This window comes from Anabrus simplex, chromosome 1 (assembly GCF_040414725.1).
Source record: "Anabrus simplex isolate iqAnaSimp1 chromosome 1, ASM4041472v1, whole genome shotgun sequence".
Classification (NCBI taxonomy): Eukaryota; Metazoa; Arthropoda; class Insecta; order Orthoptera; family Tettigoniidae; genus Anabrus; species Anabrus simplex.
This window is the reverse complement of record NC_090265.1, coordinates 1,149,869,732-1,149,888,737: the sequence shown is the minus strand read 5'-3', so window position 1 is coordinate 1,149,888,737 and position 19,006 is coordinate 1,149,869,732. Positions and strand designations below refer to the sequence as shown.

Below are 19,006 nucleotides of genomic sequence, written 5' to 3'. Positions count from 1 at the left end.
CAGAGTAAAATAACTCCTTTTCTTCAGTATTTTCAGTTAGAGCATATATATGTATGAGAGCAACTTTATGGTTATTTTCCAGATCCAGATCTAATCTCATTATCCTTGGGCTTACTGCCTTCCAATCCACCACTTTATTACTTAATTGTTCACTTGTGATAATTACGACTCCTTCTTTAGCTCTACTTCTCTTATCTACTCCTGAATATTTCAGAACATACCCCTGATCCAGTTCCATCTCCCCTGTTCCCTTTTTCTTCACTTCACTCATCTGAAGAATTTTGAGTTTGTATTTCTTCATCTCCTCCACCACTTCTACTTCCTTGCCTGTCAGAGAGGTAATATTCCGTTCCTCGCCAATTCATCCGTCTTGTGATCTGTCCGGCTTCAAATCTAATATTTCTCTGAATTGTTTTGAAATTCACTCCATACGGGTAATTAATCCTGTTATGGAGCTAGGACAGTGAGAGGGCTGCTCCCTTAAAGCCTCTATCCTTGCTTGATTTTCTTTCTGGGTTTACTCCCATAACCTTTGGGTCAAAACCCTATCCACAAGGCCTCAGTTGATCCGTGGGTGCTTATTTGGTATAACCTTATTTGCACCTGCCCTGTGTATCTACAGGAACTTCCCCTATCAGCTTCAAAGTGTACGAACATTCTCTTTTTTAGTTCTGTAGATAACCAAAGATTAGAAAGACTAAATTTACTTGAATTTGACCACTTGTCTGGTAGCTTTTACTAGGTGTATATAAAGCTGAGATTTTTTTACTATATCATTTACTTTTTAAAGGTCATCATCATCATCATCATCATCATCATCATTTTAACTGTTCATAAATAGGGGATTGTGACAGCAGTGTGTTATTGTCATTGGCTTCTCACCAAGGTGACTGTGCTTCGAGTCCTGTTGGAAACGAAAGCGACAACACTCTAAGGCAACATTGGAATTGATAACGTGACTAGCTTTCATGCAGCTGAATTTCAAATTTCACGGTAATAGTATTACTAACAGCAGCAGACAGGCACAGTGGTAGTAATATTACTACTGCAAGTTCCTTAGTAACATGTAAAAGCTGAATATCTGCTAAACTACTGTAATTATGGAGAAAATGAATAAGGAAATTTTTCTAAGAAATTTGATTTTAAATACCGAATATGTTTTTTAAATTTGTATAAATGCTTGCCCAATAGCCAATCATCTTTCTTGGAAAACTGCACGAGTTATGAAAAAAAGTGTATTGAGATATTTTTATGTGAAAATTCATTCTAAATCCTGTATGCTAGTTCTTTTTCAGTTCGACAAACAATTTACCTATTGGTTTTGTGTTTTATTAGATAATAATAATAATAATAATAATAATAATAATAATAATAATAATAATAATAATAATAATACATTCATGTCCTGTTTTGATTGTAATAAAAGAATAATGTGATATATGTTTTGTTTTATTACCATATATACTTTTGGATTAAATCACAGAGAAGGAATAATATGTCAAAGATTGTCCTTGACAAAATATTGTAATGACATTTATCTCGAAACGTGCATTTGTTGAGTTCACCCCTCTGGTTGGGAACGCCTCATATAGACTTCTGTGGACCAACAATTGGGTGTACCTTTTTGATATTAGTGGATTCTTACTCGAAGTGGCTAGAGGTTTGTGAAACAGGAGGCATGATAACAGCTTAACAGTAACAGATATCCTACTAAATGCACTTACCACTCATGGAGTTCATGACGTTTTGTGTCAGATAATGGTACAGCATTTAAATCACATGAATTACACACATTCCTTGAAAAACATGGAATAAAATATTGTTATACTGCCCCATATAACCCACCAAGTAGTGAATGGTCTGGCAGAAAGAACAGTACAAACAATAAAGAGTCAGTTAAAAAAAAAAATTATGTCATCTAATTGGAAATGGAAATTGTCAAATATATTGCTGGCCCTGAGAGAATTACATCATCTGCAGCAACTGGCCTCTCACCTGCTGAGATGCTGATGGATCATCTTTTGAGGATGATGTTGGATAAACTTCGCCCAGACTCAACAACAACTGCTGAAGTGGAGAAGCAGATATCAGCGAATGAAAAGACAAATTGAGATCGGAGATGCTTTGAAGTAGGAGATTCAGTACATTTACACAATTATGCCAAAAGGAAATAAATGGTTACCAGGTACAGCTGTCAGAACACATCGTTAACATTATCATACAGTTTGAATGATGGAAGGAACTGTAGTTTGTAGACATACAGACCAACTCTGGAGCAAGAAAGAAACTACAAATAATGCAGATGAGAGTGATGTGGAGGAGACTATGCCAGAGCAAGTTTGACCTATTTCAAGAGACTATGCTACAAGAAAAGGTGAGGATGAGGTGGCTATAGCTACACCATGACAAGTAGAAGACCAGGCAATCAGTTGTGAAGAAGTGGCCATCACCGCCCCAGTGCCTCACAGTCCATGTCTCCACCGGAGAAACAATTCTCCTTAAGAGATATAAATTTCTTTGAGAATGGTCCATATTGAACTGTGATTACAATTAAAATTAAAAGCATTATCTGAAACTTTTATCACAGTCGTGACTATTTCTTCTTCATCTTTATAGTGTCAAATCCACTATGTTTTTGCGACTTTTTTACAATTTCTACAGACTATTTGATACATTGTGCAAATCGTGCTTTTGGCTGATGATGATCCTGATAATGGGTCGAAACTAGTACCTAATAAATGTTTCTTCTGTAAAGTAACCCACTTTACTTGAATTTGTATTGAAAAGGTGGAACTATTGTACTTTATGTCTCCGACATTCTGATCGGCAGTGCAAACCTCCTAGTTGCCTTGGAGACTACAAGATAATCACAACAAAGAAAGGGGGAGGAAATGTCAGAGATGATCATAGGAGCCTTGACAGGAACCACTACCTAGAGGGCCACAACTATGAATTAATTCCAAGAGAAGATTTAAAAGAATGTGAGCTACAGACAGTGATTCTACTGAATTGCATGAATGAATTTGGTTAATAAATGTACCTACTGCTAAGTTATAGTGAAGTTAATGCTAATCTACTGAAATTGGAAATACTTAAATCAAACAAAAATGTGCCAAATGTTTATGATAATTGATCTGAACATGTCTAATGAATATAATTAAGTACTGTACCTTAGCAACCATTGGTTGTGTAAATACACATACTTTGCTATAGGCTAGAAAAGAGAGACAATCCACTGTGGTTAACTGCGCTAATACTAGCAAAACTGGAAAGGTTCATCCTACTGATAAACCTATGAAGACAATAGAAATTAAAATACATTTAATTAATTTTCATTAGAAATTTGAAGAATGTTGCAATATTCATTATTTTGAGGCAGCTACCCCCTAATGGATTATATTTATTTAAATTACTTTAAGTTATACAGATGATTGAATAATTTGGAGGGAATCTTTCAAAATCACAGTTGACATACCTTGCAGAACATTAATAGGGAGCTGAAACGGTTTTGAAAATATTCCCAAACAAATTTGTGATTGTTGTGTGCACACCAAACAACATACCAGTTATTAATTTTATACTTGTGTCCCAAGTCACGAAAGCAAGCCTCATAGTGCCTCTTCTTTCCTGTAACTTATCAACCTTTTCTAGATTGCTTTTCATCTCACTCTAATCCGAATGTTGAATTTATGAATATATACTTCCATAAAACTCCATTTAATTATATAAATAATTTTTTAAATTTTTGCTATTTGCTTTACGTCGCACCGACACAGATTGGTCTTTTGGCGATGATGGGGTAGGAAAGGTCTAGAAATGGGAAGGAAGCGGCCGTGGCCAGGGGGTTCGAACCCACTATCTCCCGATTACTGGATACTGGCCGCACTTAAGCGACTGCAGCTATCGAGCTCGGTTATAAATAATTTAAAACATCCAAAATCATAATATGTCATGAAATTATATATATTATATAGTTCTTATCCTTTAATTTTCAGGATTATCAGAGGACGTTCATGTCTAGAAATGGACTGATCTTCAATTGTTTAGCCGGAGCATATTTTATATCCATCATTACAACCTCTTCCACATGTAAGTATATTTTATTAGCCATTCAAAACTTTGTCAGTTAGACTAAACTCTGCAAGCAATAGTACGTATGTAATCAGGTAACAAGGGAATGATTTCAGACAGAGAAGCTCTCATCCTACTGGTAAGAGGATAGAGTTAAGTTCCTCCCACCTTCTCTTCATCAACCAAACAGAGGGATACTGGATGATTAGGACCAGATTAAGGGTACTGGTATACCGCTGTCCTAAAATAATAATAATAATAATAATGATAAACAACTTTATTAATTAATTATTAACTTTACTAGCCACATTCGACCACTTGAGTCATTCCACGTTCACTTTCTCTTTGAAGGATATACTGTTTGGTTCTTGTGATCTGCCCAATACTTTTTCATTAGTTTCTATCATAATTTTCTCAATTTGTCTGGAATTGCTATAGCCCTTCTATGTGTCATTTTTGTTGAAAATTTGTGAGTCTTAAGAAGGCTGTTAATTTTATTTTTGTTCTCTGCATATACGTACTATTTTGAGTCCAACTGCTTTGAGATCTTGTTGAATTTCGCAGATCCATAATCCTCCTGTCTTCTTTCCAAGATTTCTCATCATTAGTTGTTGTAAAATCTGGTTTCGGGGTAGTTGCAAGATATGAAAGATATAAGAGATTTTTTTCTTCTACATTGTGCTGGTAATTGGGTTAATCTCTCAATAGACAGCTTCATTAGGATGGATTCTCCAGATATCTTCAACCTGCTATTTTTATTTATGCGAGTTCTGATTTTTCTTTTTCAGTTTTGAGAAGCTGATCAATCCTTCTTTTGTTTTTTAATTTGGAACATGGTTTCTTTTACAAGTGTAAGTGGCTTCCAGAAGAGTTATGGAGTTATAGTGTTGGATCTTAATGTCTATTGACCAGCATTTCTTATTATACATTGACTAGGCTAGAAATTGGGCATTTTTTTTCTATTTTGTTAGTCCTATTTATTCATGTTTCTTTCTTGTTAAATGTTGTGTGTGATGAATTCTCCAAGATATTTAAATTGTAATGAAAAAAAAATGAAAACCTACAACCTGTTTTCCAGTCATTGACCGGGTCAGGGATGTAATGAATGAAGCAGATATAGGCTGTTAGTACGATGAGGTCGCCACTCCCAAAGTGATTTATTAATGAATGATAGATGCAATGAAATGAGAATGGAGAGCGTTGTTGGAATGAAAGGTGACAGGGAAAACCGGAGTACCCGGAGAAAAACCTGTCCCGCCTCCGCTTTGTCCAGCACAAATCTCACATGGAGTGACCGGGATTTGAACCACGGTATCCAGCGGTGAGAGGCTGACGCGCTGCCATCTGAGCCACGGAGGCTGCCACTTAAATTGTACTACTATAATCATTTTTTTATCACTTATGAAGACTTCATTTATGCTCAGGGATTTTTGTGGGCATGGTCTCAGTTTTTTAAAAGGATATTTGTAATCCTATTTTTAGGCTGAACTTTTGGAAACTGATGATCTGGGCACAAAGTCTTTCCAAGTCAAGGGCTAAGAGAGCTAAATCATCTGAAAATCCCAGGCATTTTGTTCTTATTGAGGGTTTTACTCCAGTTTTGATTTTTGGTGGGCTTTCTTTTTGCCAGATTTTCTTGATATAATTGAGAGCCATATTAAAAATGAGTGGAGATAATCTATCACCTTGTCTGAGGCCAGTTTTTAGTGTATTGTAAAAAGTGTTTGATGAATTTGATTAATTTGGGATGAAGACTCATTGGCTGAATGGTTAGCGTTGAGGCCTTCAGTTCAGAGGGTCCCGGTTTCTATTCCCGGTTGGGTCAGGGATTTTAATTGCCTTTGATTAATTCTTCTGGCCAGGAGACACTAGGCGGGCATTAATTCCATTGTGGAGTTTTATCTCCCATATGCAGTTATCAGACTGTGCCTCTTAAATAGGCTTCTGGTAAGTTCACCTGCATACACCCCAGCGTCAATGGGTAGGGTCTCACACATCCCACTCTGACGAGTCTAGTGTTAGACCTAAGACGAAATGCTGGTTAATAGAGCAAACGCCTGAAAAGCCATACATCTAATTTTTGATCTGACAGTTTGCACTCATGACCCCACAGGTGTGGGAAAAGCGGTAGAAGAAAAAGAAGAAAGGATTATTTATTATTTATTATTTATTCGTGTCAGAGGTACCAATATATACAAGAAAGAGATACTGAATATGAAAAATGTACATGAACAAATTATCGTATATAGTTATGAATGAAGCACTTGACAAATTTGCATATTAAGTATAACAAATGGAAGAACATACATAAAAATAAAAAAAGGAGAAAGCAAGTATTATATGAAAATATCTACATTATATATACATTATTTACACAAGTTATGACCAGTATTTGGCTACATTGATGGCAATGTTTCCAGCCAGTGCTAATTCCAACCCTGTATATGAATCTGGACATAGACGACAGTGCAAGAGATGCCTAGAAGTCTGTTCCTCTCCACATTCGCACAATGAGTCTCCATCATGCACGATGCCCCATTTCATAAGATTGTCCTTAGATCTTGCAACGCCGGTCCACAGTCTGTTTAAAGACTTCCATATACACCATCCCTCTTTGTGACCAAGTGGCAACTTTTCTTCAATTGCAACACGTTCCGGATGATCTGGGTACCTTTGTTTCCATAGCTTAACCCTGGCCTTTTTTGGGTCAGAATCAAGTGGAACAGAAGACTGTAGAAAACTCTTCCTGGACTTCAGTCGAGTTGGTGGTTGCTGATGTTCATGAAGGGGATGGGCTAAGATGCTGCAAACATTTTGTCTCTCAATATTAGCGGACACCTCACGTCTGATATCAGGTGGAGCTATACCTGCAAGTGAATACAACACTTCTGTGTGGGTGTTGGTTTTAAACAGCCTGTGATTAGCCTGCAGGTTTCATTCAAGGCAGTCCAATCAATAAATGAAAAAAGGTTCCGTCTAATCGATACTTTCTCTTTTTTATTTAGCCTTGGGCTATTTATAAAGACATTAATAATCACAGAACATGTTTCAATTGCTTAGCAATCATCATCAGCTTAGGTAAAAATAGCATAAAATCAATCTCTTAATTTACATTACAGGCCAAAAATGACAACAAGAAAGGATGTGGATGCTGCTGGAAAACCCTACGAAGTCTATAGGAACGTATAACATTATGGGGGAGAAAAGACTTACAATAATACACCCAACAGACAAATAATTATCAATCAATCAATCAATCAATCAATCAATCAATCAATCAATCAATCAATCAATCAATCAATCAATCAGTCAATACTGATCTGCATTTAGGGCAGTCGCCCAGGTGGCAGATTCCCTATCTGTTGCTTTCCTAGCCTTTTCCTAAATGATTTCAAAGAAATTGGAAATTTATTGAACATCTCCCTTGGTAAGTTATTCCAATCCGTAACTCCCCTTCCTATAAATGAATATTTGCACCAGTTTGTCCTCTTGAATTCCAACTTTATCTTCATATTGTGATCTTTCCTACTTTTATAAACGCCATTCAAACTTATTCGTCTACTAATGTCATTCCACGCCATATCTCCACTGACAGCTCGGAACATACCACTTAGATGAGCAGCTCTTCTTCTTTCTCTCAGTTCTTCCCAACACAAACATTGCAACATTTTTGTAACGCTACTCTTTTGTCGGAAATCACCCAGAACAAATCGAGCTGCTTTTCTTTGGATTTTTTCCAGTTCTTGAATCAGGTAATCCTGGGGAGGGTCCCATACACTGGAACCATACTCTAGTTGGGGTCTTACCAGAGACTTATATGCCCTCTCCTTTACATCCTTACAACAACCCCTAAACACCCTCATAACCATGTGCAGAGATCTGTACCCTTTATTTACAATCCCATTTATGTGATTACCCCAATGAAGGTCTTTCCTTATATTAACACCTAGATACTTACAATGATCCCCAAAAGGAACTTTCACCCCATCAATGCAGTAATTAAAACTGAGAGGACTTTTCCTATTTGTGAAACTCACAACCTGACTTTTAGCCCCGTTTATCAACATACCATTGCCTGCTGTCCATCTCACAACATTTTCGAGGTCACGTTACAGTTGCTCACAATCTTGTAACTTATTTATCACTCTATAGAGAATAACATCATCTGCAAAAAGCCTTACCTCCGATTCCACTCCTTTACTCATATCATTTATATATATAAGAAAACATAAAGGTCCGATAACACTGCCCTGAGGAACTCCCCTCTCAACTATTACAGGGTCAGACAAAACTTCACCTACTCTAACTCTCTGAGATCTATTTTCTAGAAATATAGCAACCCATTCAGTCACTCTTTTGTCTAGTCCAATTGCACTCATTTTTGCCAGTAGTCTCCCATGATCCACCCTATCAAATGCTTTAGACATGTCAATCGCGATACAGTCCATTTGACCTCCAGAATCCAAGATATCTGCTATATCTTGCTGGAATCCTGCAAGTTGAGCTTCAGTGGAATAACCTTTCCTAAAACCAAATTGCCTTCTATCGAACCAGTTATTAATTTCACAAACATGTCTAATATAATCAGAAAGAATGCCTTCCCAAAGCTTACATACAATGCATGTCAAACTTACTGGCCTGTAATTTTCAGCTTTATGTCTATCACCCTTTCCTTTATACGCAGGGGCTACTATAGCAACTCTCCATTCATCTGGTATAGCTCCTCTGACCAAACAATAATCAAATAAGTACTTCAGATATGCTACTATATCCCAACCCATAGTCTTTAGTGCATCCCCAGAAATCTGATCAATTCCAGCTGCTTTTCTAGTTTTCAACTTTTGTATCTTATTGTAAATGTCATTGTTATCATATGTAAATTTTATTACTTCTTTGGCCTTAGTCTCCTCCTCTATCTGGACATTATCCTTGTAGCCTTTTGAAGATCCTCACATACACACTCCCCTTGTTCATTAATTATTCCTGGAATGTCCTTCTTGGAACCTGTTTCTGCCTTAAAATACCTATACATACCCTTCCATTTTTCACTAAAATTTGTATGACTGCCAATTATGCTTGCCATCATGTTATCCTTAGCTGCCTTCTTTGCTAGATTCAATTTTCTAGTAAATTCCTTCGGTTTCTCCTTACTTCCACAGCCATTTCTAACTCTATTTCTTTCCAGTCTGCACCTCCTTCTTAGTCTCTTTATTTCTCTATTATAATAAGGTGGGTATTTACCATTCCTTACCACCCTTAAAGGTACAAACCTGTTTTCGCATTCCTCAACAATTTCTTTAAACCCATCCCAGAGTCTGTTTACATTTTTATTTACCGTTTTCCACCGATCATAGTTACTTTTTAGAAACTGCCTCATGCCTGCTTTATCAGCCATATGGTACTGCCTAACAGTCCTACTTTTAAGACCTTCCTTTCTATCACATTTATTTTTAACTACCACAAAAACAGCTTCATGATCACTAATACCATCTATTACTTCAGTTTCCCTATAGAGCTCATCTGGTTTTATCAGCACCACATCCAGGATATTTTTCCCTCTGGTTGGTTCCATCACTTTCTGAATCAGCTGTCCTTCCCATATTAACTTATTTGCCATTTGTTGGTCATGCTTCCTGTCGTTCGCATTTTCTTCCCAATTGACATCTGGCAAATTCAGATCTCCCGCTACAATCACATTTCTTTCCATGTCGTTTCCCACATAGCTGACTCTCCTATCAAATAATTCCGAATCCGCGTCAGTGCTACCCTTTCCCGATCTGTACACTCCAAATATATCAAGTTGCCTATTATCTTTAGAAATGAGCCTTACACCTAGAATTTCATGTGTCTCATCTTTAACTTTTTCAATGAACATACAATTATAAATGAACAAATAAATGAACTGCGGATTAACTGATACTTGAGATACAAACAAAAGATGTGTAAGGGAAACAATTAAACTTTTCAGTAATGAACAAACTTTGACATAACGATTCAGAATTTACAGAATAAAAATAAAAATAATAAACTACGACAAAATTGACTAGTCCAAGACATGAATACATATATGCAATAAAATGAGTGTTAAACATTGAGTTCTATTATAAAGACTTGATGATTAAAATTCACAATCTTGATTATGGCACATGAGAAGTTATGTCAAAGTTCCATTCCAGAAACATGAAATAAAGTTTTCACAATCTTGGCTTGTGGTTGAAAATAGTGAGCACAGAATCATACAATTGAAGATTTATATCATAACAACAAGATGTGAGGTATTTGAGTATTTTGTATTTGATTAAAGTGAAACATCATTAAATGTCCATTAGGGAAGTCCTGACTTAGTTCATTGGAGTACATGAAAAGATGTGCTGCAGTTGTTTTCAATGCAGATCAAGTTGAGGAAAGTATCCCTTATTGCAGAGTCCGACGTGTGTTGTCGATTCCGTGACAGAAACCATGTGCTGGAATTGCTCATCAAGGTTTTTCAAGGTAAAAAAAACATGGCAACTACGTGTTTCTTCTGGAGAAAGGCCTCCTGAATGGCCCACTCCAGTTTGACCAGGTGATTGGTGGCAGACCGATGAGAGCAAAAACCACACTGATAGTTTTCAATGGCTCACACAAGTCATCGGTTCACAGCCCTTTCCAATAGCTTACAAAGGCCACTTAAAAGACATATTAGCCTGTAACTATCCAGAAGCTTTGGATCTTTGCCTTTCTTGGGAACTGGTATTAAAATTCAATCACTCAATCAATCCTGATTTGCATTTAGGACAGTCGCCCAGGTGGCAGATTCCCTATCTGTTGTTTTCCTACCTTTTTCTTAAAATATTTCAAAGAAATTGGATATTTATTGAACATCTCCCTAGGTAAGTTGTTCCAATCCCTAACTCCCTTTCCTATAAAAAAAATGTTTGCCCCAATTTGTATTCTCAAATTCCAACTTTATCTTCATATTGTGATCTTTCCTACTTTTAAAGACACCACTCAAACTTATTCGTCTACAAATGTCATTCCACGTCATCTCTCTACTGACAGCTCAGAACATACCACTTAGACGAGCAGCTTGTCTTCTTCTTTCTCCCAGTCTTCCCAGCACAAACTTTGCAACATTTTTGTAACACTACTCTTTTGTCGGAAATCACACAGAACAAATCAAGCTGCTTTACTTTGAATTTTTTCCAGTTCTTGAATCAAGTAATTCTGGTGAGGGCCCCATACACTGGAACCATTAGTTGGTGTCTTACCAGAGACTTATATGCCCTCTCCTTTACATCTTTACTACAACCCCCTAAACACCCTCATAACCATGTGCAGAGATCTGTACCCTTTATTTACAATCCCATTTATGTGATTACCCCAATGAAGATCTTTTCTTATATTAACACCTAGATACTTGCAGTGATCCCCATAAGGAACTTTCACCCCATCAACACAGTAATTAAAACTGAGAGGACTTTTCCTATTTGTTAAACTCACAACCTGACTTTTAACCCCGTTTATCATCGTGCTGTCCATCTCACAACATTATTGAGGTTATTTTGCAGTTGCTCACAATCTTGTAACTTATTTATTACTTTATACAGAATAACATCATCTGCAAAAAGCCTTATCTCTGATTCCACTTGTTTACTCATATTATTTATATATATATATAAGAAAACATAAAGGTCCAATAATACTGCCTTGAGGAATTCCCCTCTTAATTATTACAGGGTCAGATAAAGCTTCGCCTACTCTCTGAGGTCTGTTTTCTAGAAGTATAGCAACCCATTCAAACACACTTTTTCTAGTCCAATTGCACTCATTTTTGCCAGTAGTCTCCCATGATCCACCCTATCAAATGCTTTAGATAGGTCGAACGCGGTACAGTCCATTTGACCTCCTGAATCCAAGATATCTGCTATATCTTGCTGGAATCCTACAGGTTGAGCCTCACTGGAATAACCTTCCTGAAACCTGAACTGCTTTCTATCAAATCAGTAATTTCATAAACATATCTAATGTAATCATTACCAATGCTTCCTCATAACACTTTCAGACCATCTTCTGAAGATGTGGAGAACAGTCTCCATGAAAAGTAAAGGATTTCTCTTTGTTGTCTTTGACATAGCAAAATATCCAAAGGATTATCATGTCTATCTCTCTGGGCCATGTAAGCATCAATTCACATATTAGAAAGAATGCTTTCCCACAGTTTACATGTAACATATGGCAAACTGACTGGCCTGTAAATATCTGCTTTATGTTTATCACCCTATTCCTTGGATACGGTAGGTACTGCTTCTACCTTAGTAACTCTTCATTCATTTTGTATAGAAGTAATGGAATAAATATTTAAGATACAACACTATATCCAAACCCATTGCCTTTAGTAGTACATCCCCAGAAATCCGATCAATCCCAGCTCTTTTTCTAGCTTTAAATGTTTGTAGCTTTTTGTAACTTATTTTATCAACATAGGCAAATTTCAGTAATTCACCAGTATTTGTAACCTCTTTTACCCAGCTATTTTCATTATATCCACCTATCTTTACATACTGCTGACTAAATACTTCTGCCTTCAGTAATTCCTCACATTTGCACTCCCCATGTTCATTAATTATTCCTGGAACATCCTACCTAGAACCCGTCTGTGCTTTAAAGTACCTGTTCAAACCCTTCCATTTTTCACCAAAATTCAGTTGAATATCAATATTATGTTTGCCATTATAGCTGACATTTTTGCTAAATTCAATTCCTAGTAAGTTCCTTCAATATCTCCTTTCTTCAAAAGTCATTGGATGAGTCAACTTGTCATTACCCGAATAAGTAACGCCTATTCGTAGATGAGTAAACTCATCACTAACAACTAAGGGGTTAATTGTAAGTTACTAGTATATTATGGTTGAAATATCATTTTTTTGTTGTTGTTGATATTTTGCTTTTTGATGATGAAAATATGTACATGTCTTGTTTCAGTTCCAGATCAGCGAACTCGCTACTACCAAGAAGCACAAGAAGGACTATACAGTGGGCCTCTATTTTTAGCCAGCTATCTACTCTTTTCATTACCATTTTCTATCATATCCCTAGCAGCTGGCTCCTGCATTACTTTCCAGTAAGTACTCTGCAAACAGCTTACATGGAGGTCTTTCTTAAACTTTCCATGCTCATTTCTTAGCAAAATCTTTGATTTGTCAGTGATACCTGTCACAATGATTAGTTGGTGGATGAGTCTGTAACAGTCAGTTAGCTCTTGTGCTACACTCAGGGTTTTAAGTGCAGTTAATGGTTTAATCACTTCCCAAGTTAACATATAATAAATACCGTACTCTCTTGGTTGGTTGGTCGGTCGGTCGGTCGGTCGGTCGGACGGACGGATGGTCGGTCGGACTCATCACTGAAAACCTTACCTGTGTTAATGAAAACAAGTAGCGAAAAAATGAAGAAAGGAAGAAAAGGAACACCTAATAGGTCAAACAAAATGGCAGGTCGGTGCGAAAAGAGGAAGGAAGAAAAAGAGAACACAAGGAAAAACATTTAAATTAATTGGAGAAGGATAATATCCACATCTTCATACACTGCCATCATCAGGTAGATAGATTCTCTTCTCATCAGTCCCAGTTTCTTTACGTCCGCCTGTTGTATATATACACAAGTTTTCTTTATTACACTTCACTTCGTACAACATAGTCATGTCAAGGAAGATACAAAAAATTCATACAGAGAGAAAATAAAGGCATCGTTAATCTTCCACATTCTCCCCACCGTGGTCGATCTCCAATGGTATGACCAGCTGTGCCGGTTGGGTGATCTCCGTTCTATCGCTAAGTCCTCGCCTTCCTGTCATGGCCAGGTCTCACTCCAGTGATGCGAGCTCGTTGCCATATGTGACGTGGACGCGCATCATCTTGAAGCAGGATGACATCCCCCTTCCAGCACTTCGTCGATCTTCTGTCGGGTTGCCACACCTCATGGAAACTTCTTAGGGTGAGAAGGTACTCCTTCTTCCACCTCTTCCAGAAGTCGTCTTGCATCTTTGTCTTTAGTCTTGCTTCTTTTCTCAGATCTGTAGACACTAGGTTCTGGACCGTTGGGTAATGTTGTTATTAGTCCCCCATTTATGAAGTGGTATGGTGTTAGTACGTTCGGACTGTCTTGTGTAATTGGTCTGCTGTTAATGGCAGCTTCTGTTTCTGCCAGTATTGTTCTCATAGTTTCCTCGTCCTCTTGAAACGTGCCCAACACTTTTCTCAACCATCGTTTTGTTGTGCCCACCATTCGTTCCCACGAGCCTCCCCACCAAGCCGCCCGTGGAACGATAAACTTCCAGGATACACTAATGTGGGCAAAATTCTGGCTCGTACATGGGTCTGTGAAGATCCGAGAAAGTTCCGCCAGTTCGCTGTTCGCCGCTTGAAAGGTCTTCGCATTGTCCGAGTAGATGGTGTGAGGTAATCCGTGTCTGCTGGAGAAGCGTCTGAACGACATGATGAATTTTTCAGTACTCATGTCCGATGTTAATTCCAGGTGCAAAGCCCTTGTAGTGGCGCAAGTGAACAGTACGATATACGATTTCTGTAACACGCTCCCCACCCTGACATACAGTGGACCAGCAAAGTCTAGATAGATAGATAGATAAAGCCTTTATTTTCTGTGGCAAAGTTAGGGCTCTTGGCCCTTTCTTACACTTAACCACACACATATTGTTATTATTCCATACAATGACATTGATTAATTTAAAATACCAAGAACTACAAATAACACTAATTTTTATGACAAAAATATGAATATATACACGCAAAGAAGAGAGAAAGAAAAAGTAACTGCCTACATAATACAGGTTTGAAAAAAAATAATTCAATACACAACGAAAGAAATACGAATGTAAAAAATACTAGTAAGCTTAATAAAAATATTAAATGAAATTTAACTGATTGTATCCCTGGATGACTAGATCTAAGTTAAATACTGTACTTACTACTAGCTATTTTTAGACTACTTCTACTTCGTAAATACAATATGGATGTTTTTAATTTAATTTAAATTATCATATTAAACCAATATTTAATTTATTGTGCAATAATCTCATATCATTGTCACACACAATCACTCATTCCACTCATACAGGTACTGTACCTTCCTGGAAGCACTTAATGAGGAACTGCTGGTAGGAGGTTTTAAATATACTTTTTGATGCAGCATCCTTGATGTCTTGGGGAAGAACATTCCACCATCCCGAAGCGGTGATAGTAAATGATCGATGGTATGTGGTTGTTCGGTGGACAGGTATTTCTAGGAGGGACACTGAGCGAGTATCATGGAGATGTAAAGAACCAAGGTGATGAAAATTGCTGGAGAGATAAGCAGGGATGTCTTCCGAAAGTAGCTGGTACACAAGAGTATTTGCATGTAGTTTACGCCTGTCGTCTAGTCGTAACCAAGATAATTGTTTATAGTAGGGAGAAACTCGAGCGTCATACCATAAATCCATAGCTATATAAGACAAGCATTTTGAGTGTGTTGTAGTTTCAAGCTTAATTCATTTGTTATATCCGTAAGAATTGCATCACAGTAGTCAAAAATGAGAAATAATAATGACCGAACAAGTTGAATTTTTAGTGATCGAGGGAATACATTTCTGAACCGTTTTAAGGGGTGCAAGCTACAATAAACCTTTTTGCAGATATTCTTAACTTGCGCTGACCAGTTTAGAGTTTCCGTTATAATAACACCAAGTTTAGAAACTGATTCACAATAAGGTATAACAGTATTATTTAAAGTTACGGGAGGAATGCAATTTTGTTTTAAAATGTGAAGATTCTTTGATGTACCGATGATAATGGCTTGCGTTTTATGGGGGTTTAATTTTAAGGTTGTTTTCAATTGCATAGCTATTAATTTGCTTAAGGTCAGCGTTTACTTCCATGACCGTGAAAGGTTTAGTGGATTGTATGCGATCCTAAGGTAGAGGTGCTCCTATTTCGTCTCCTCGGTGGTTCTTGGCGATTTTGCAAGGGAGGCAAGTGTGAATGACTTTCTTAATGGACTGGCGTGCCTTTAAGATCCAGTACTGTGAGCATAGTTCGCACAGCACAATTCTTACTCCCAGATGCTGTAGATGGATGTGCGTCTGCTCGATTAACAGTTTCGTAAATTGATGGGTTCCATCGAGGGGGAGTGGATGCTTCTCTTGAGATGTTAGGTCTGCATGATCCAGGCATCCCCCCAGTCTGATGAGATCTCCCTCCAGGAACGGATTGTAGCGTGCACTTTTGGACTTAGATGGGAGATTCATTTTCTCTGCACCAAAGCTTCCCAGTTGTACAATGTAGATCCAACACAGTTTCGCAGTCTCCAGCTCCATGGCAGTTAATTCACCATCGTGTTTCTCCGTGTTTCGAACATTTTTCATAAACCGTAGAATCCAACCCATGACCTGAATCATCTTCCAATACGAGCTGAATCGACTGGCATCTATGGGACTTTCCCATGTGCTAACTGTTAATACTTGGCCATTCTTTCGTGCCTCTGGGAGTGGGATGGTGTTAGACACCAAGTGTTGAGGCTAGGAGTTGGGAGCGTTGGCAAGCCATCATGATGTGTGCCACCATCGTGAGCTCTGCAACTCTTTCGCTAATATCCCCCGTGATAGTATATCTGCTGGATTGTCTTCACCTGGACAATGTCACCATTGTGCAGGATTGGAGCTCTGCTGGATTTCCGTGACACGATTGGAGATGAATAGTTGTGAATCCAGCCTAGTGTCACCATAGAATCACTCCATAGTGTTGCCCTCGTGATACAGTATCATATCCTGTAGACTGACAGAAATACTTTAGAAGTCTTATACCCACTAGAACGGAAAGGAGTTCAAGTCTTGGGAGGGTCACTCGCTTGATAGGTGACAGTCTGTTCTTGCTGCAATACAAGTGTACCGAGACTGTATTGCTTTCCACCACTCCGAGATAAAGTACAGCACCATAAGCCCTCTCCGTAGCATCGCAGAATACATTCACTTGGTAGTTCTCTGGCGTTGTAGAAGAAGATCCTATCCATCGAGGGATTTGAATGGCCGACAAGTGAATGAGGATGGAAATCCAGATTTGCCATCTTCTTGCTAGGTCTATGGGTAGGAGATCGTTCCATGCTATCCCTCTACACCAAGTATCCTGGAACAGGATTTTTCCTGTAATCGATATTGGTGACAGGAGACCAAGCGAATCGTAAAATCTTGCTGTAGCTTGTAGTACTTGTCTCTTTGTTGCCGGCTCTTCTGGTAGCGTTCCAGTGATGTCTTTAGGGTTGAAAAGAAGACAGTCCGTGTGCATGTTCCAGTTAACACCCAAAACTTGTGTCTCTCTCTTCTCCTCGCGCCCTTCGGCTCTCCATATATCCTTTAACAGTGCTGAATTGGTCACCCACTTTGACAGTGGCATTTGTATCTCTCGGAGAAGCCCTGTTATCTCGTAGTACACAGCAATGATTTCATTGTTGTCTTCTATACTGGCTGTGAAATTATCCACGAAGATCCCTTGATGTAGCAGTTTTGTAGCCAAGGGATACTTGATACCAATATAAATGGTCCGTTATTGGACATTATAAATTTTCCAGCTAGCTCATTCTTGGTTGCCAGCGTTTCGCCCTCGTGTGCTAGGGTGGGCTCATCAGTTGGTACCTAGCACACCTACCAATACGCTGGCTAGTGCATACCGTGGAGGCCACTGCGTAGGCTAACTGGAGCCACCGGCAGTGCCAATGCACTAAGAGACTTTGTCTCATCATTAAAAATTGATGCCTGCTTGGCCATCAGATGATATAGATGTTGATTCCCATAGGGAATCTGAAATATTTGTCCTGAATGAGCACATTTATAATACCAATATAAATGGTCCGTTATTGGACATTATAAATTTTCCAGCTAGCTCATTCTTGGTTGCCAGCGTTTCGCCCTCGTGTGCTAGGGTGGGCTCATCAGTTGGTACCTAGCACACCTACCAGTACGCTGGCTAGTGCATACCGTGGAGGCCACTGCGTAGGCTAACTGGAGCCACCGGCAGTGCCAATGCATTTGCTCATTCAGGACAAATATTTCAGATTCCCTATGGGAATCAACATCTATATCATCTGATGGCCAAGCAGGCATCAATTTTTAGTGATGAGACAAAGTCTCTTAGTGCATTGGCACTGCCGGTGGCTCCAGTTAGCCTACGCAGTGGCCTCCACGGTATGCACTAGCCAGTGTATTGGTAGGTGTGCTAGGTACCAACTGATGAGCCCACCCTAGCACACGAGGGCGAAACGCTGGCAACCAAGAATGAGCTAGCTGGAAAATTTATAATGTCCAATAACGGACCATTTATATTGGTATTATAAATTTGCTCATTCAGGACAAATATTTCAGATTCCCTATGGGAATCAACATCTATATCAAGGGATACTTGTCACAAAATCTGGAAGCCAATTCACGTAATGTAGCTGATAAAAGGAATGGGCTGCACGTAAGTCCAAACGGCAAGCGGGCAAATCTGTATACTGCAGTGTTGTCAGTTGTCTTCCAATCTTCGTTTTCCCCTCTCTCCATTCCAAACCATAGAAATCTTGTTAAGTCTCTGTCATTTTTATCCAGACACAACTGCAGAAAGGCTTGGGTTCCATCCCCAAATAAAGCTAGTCGGTATAGTCGGAAGCGGAGTAGTGTTGCCACAATTTCTGGTAGGAGATTAGGCCCTGCCTCCAAGGCATCATTGAGTGATAGGGAACCCTTTTCATGAGATGAAGTATCAAAAACTATTCTCCACTTCATCGTGCCATCTTTTTGCTTCTTTATAGCATGGTGAGGCAAATAGAAGGTGTTGGTAACCGATTCAGCCTCGGGGGCCATCTCTACATGTCCCTTCACAAAGTAGTCGGTCATTAGAGCGTGGTACACCTCTCGGAACTGTTTGTT

The 19,006-nt window shown here is 38.5% G+C and overlaps 1 protein-coding gene across 1 annotated transcript in view; it reads left to right on the top strand.

Annotated features, from left to right (window-relative positions):
* Positions 1–19,006, top strand: part of LOC136876950 (ATP-binding cassette sub-family G member 5) — a 143,606-nt gene that overhangs the window by 61,699 nt on the left and 62,901 nt on the right. The window contains exons 7-8 of the mRNA XM_067150722.2: positions 3,996–4,089; positions 13,036–13,174. Of these exons, the coding sequence (XP_067006823.1) occupies positions 3,996–4,089; positions 13,036–13,174 (233 nt within the window). The remainder of the gene's footprint in view (positions 1–3,995; positions 4,090–13,035; positions 13,175–19,006) is intronic.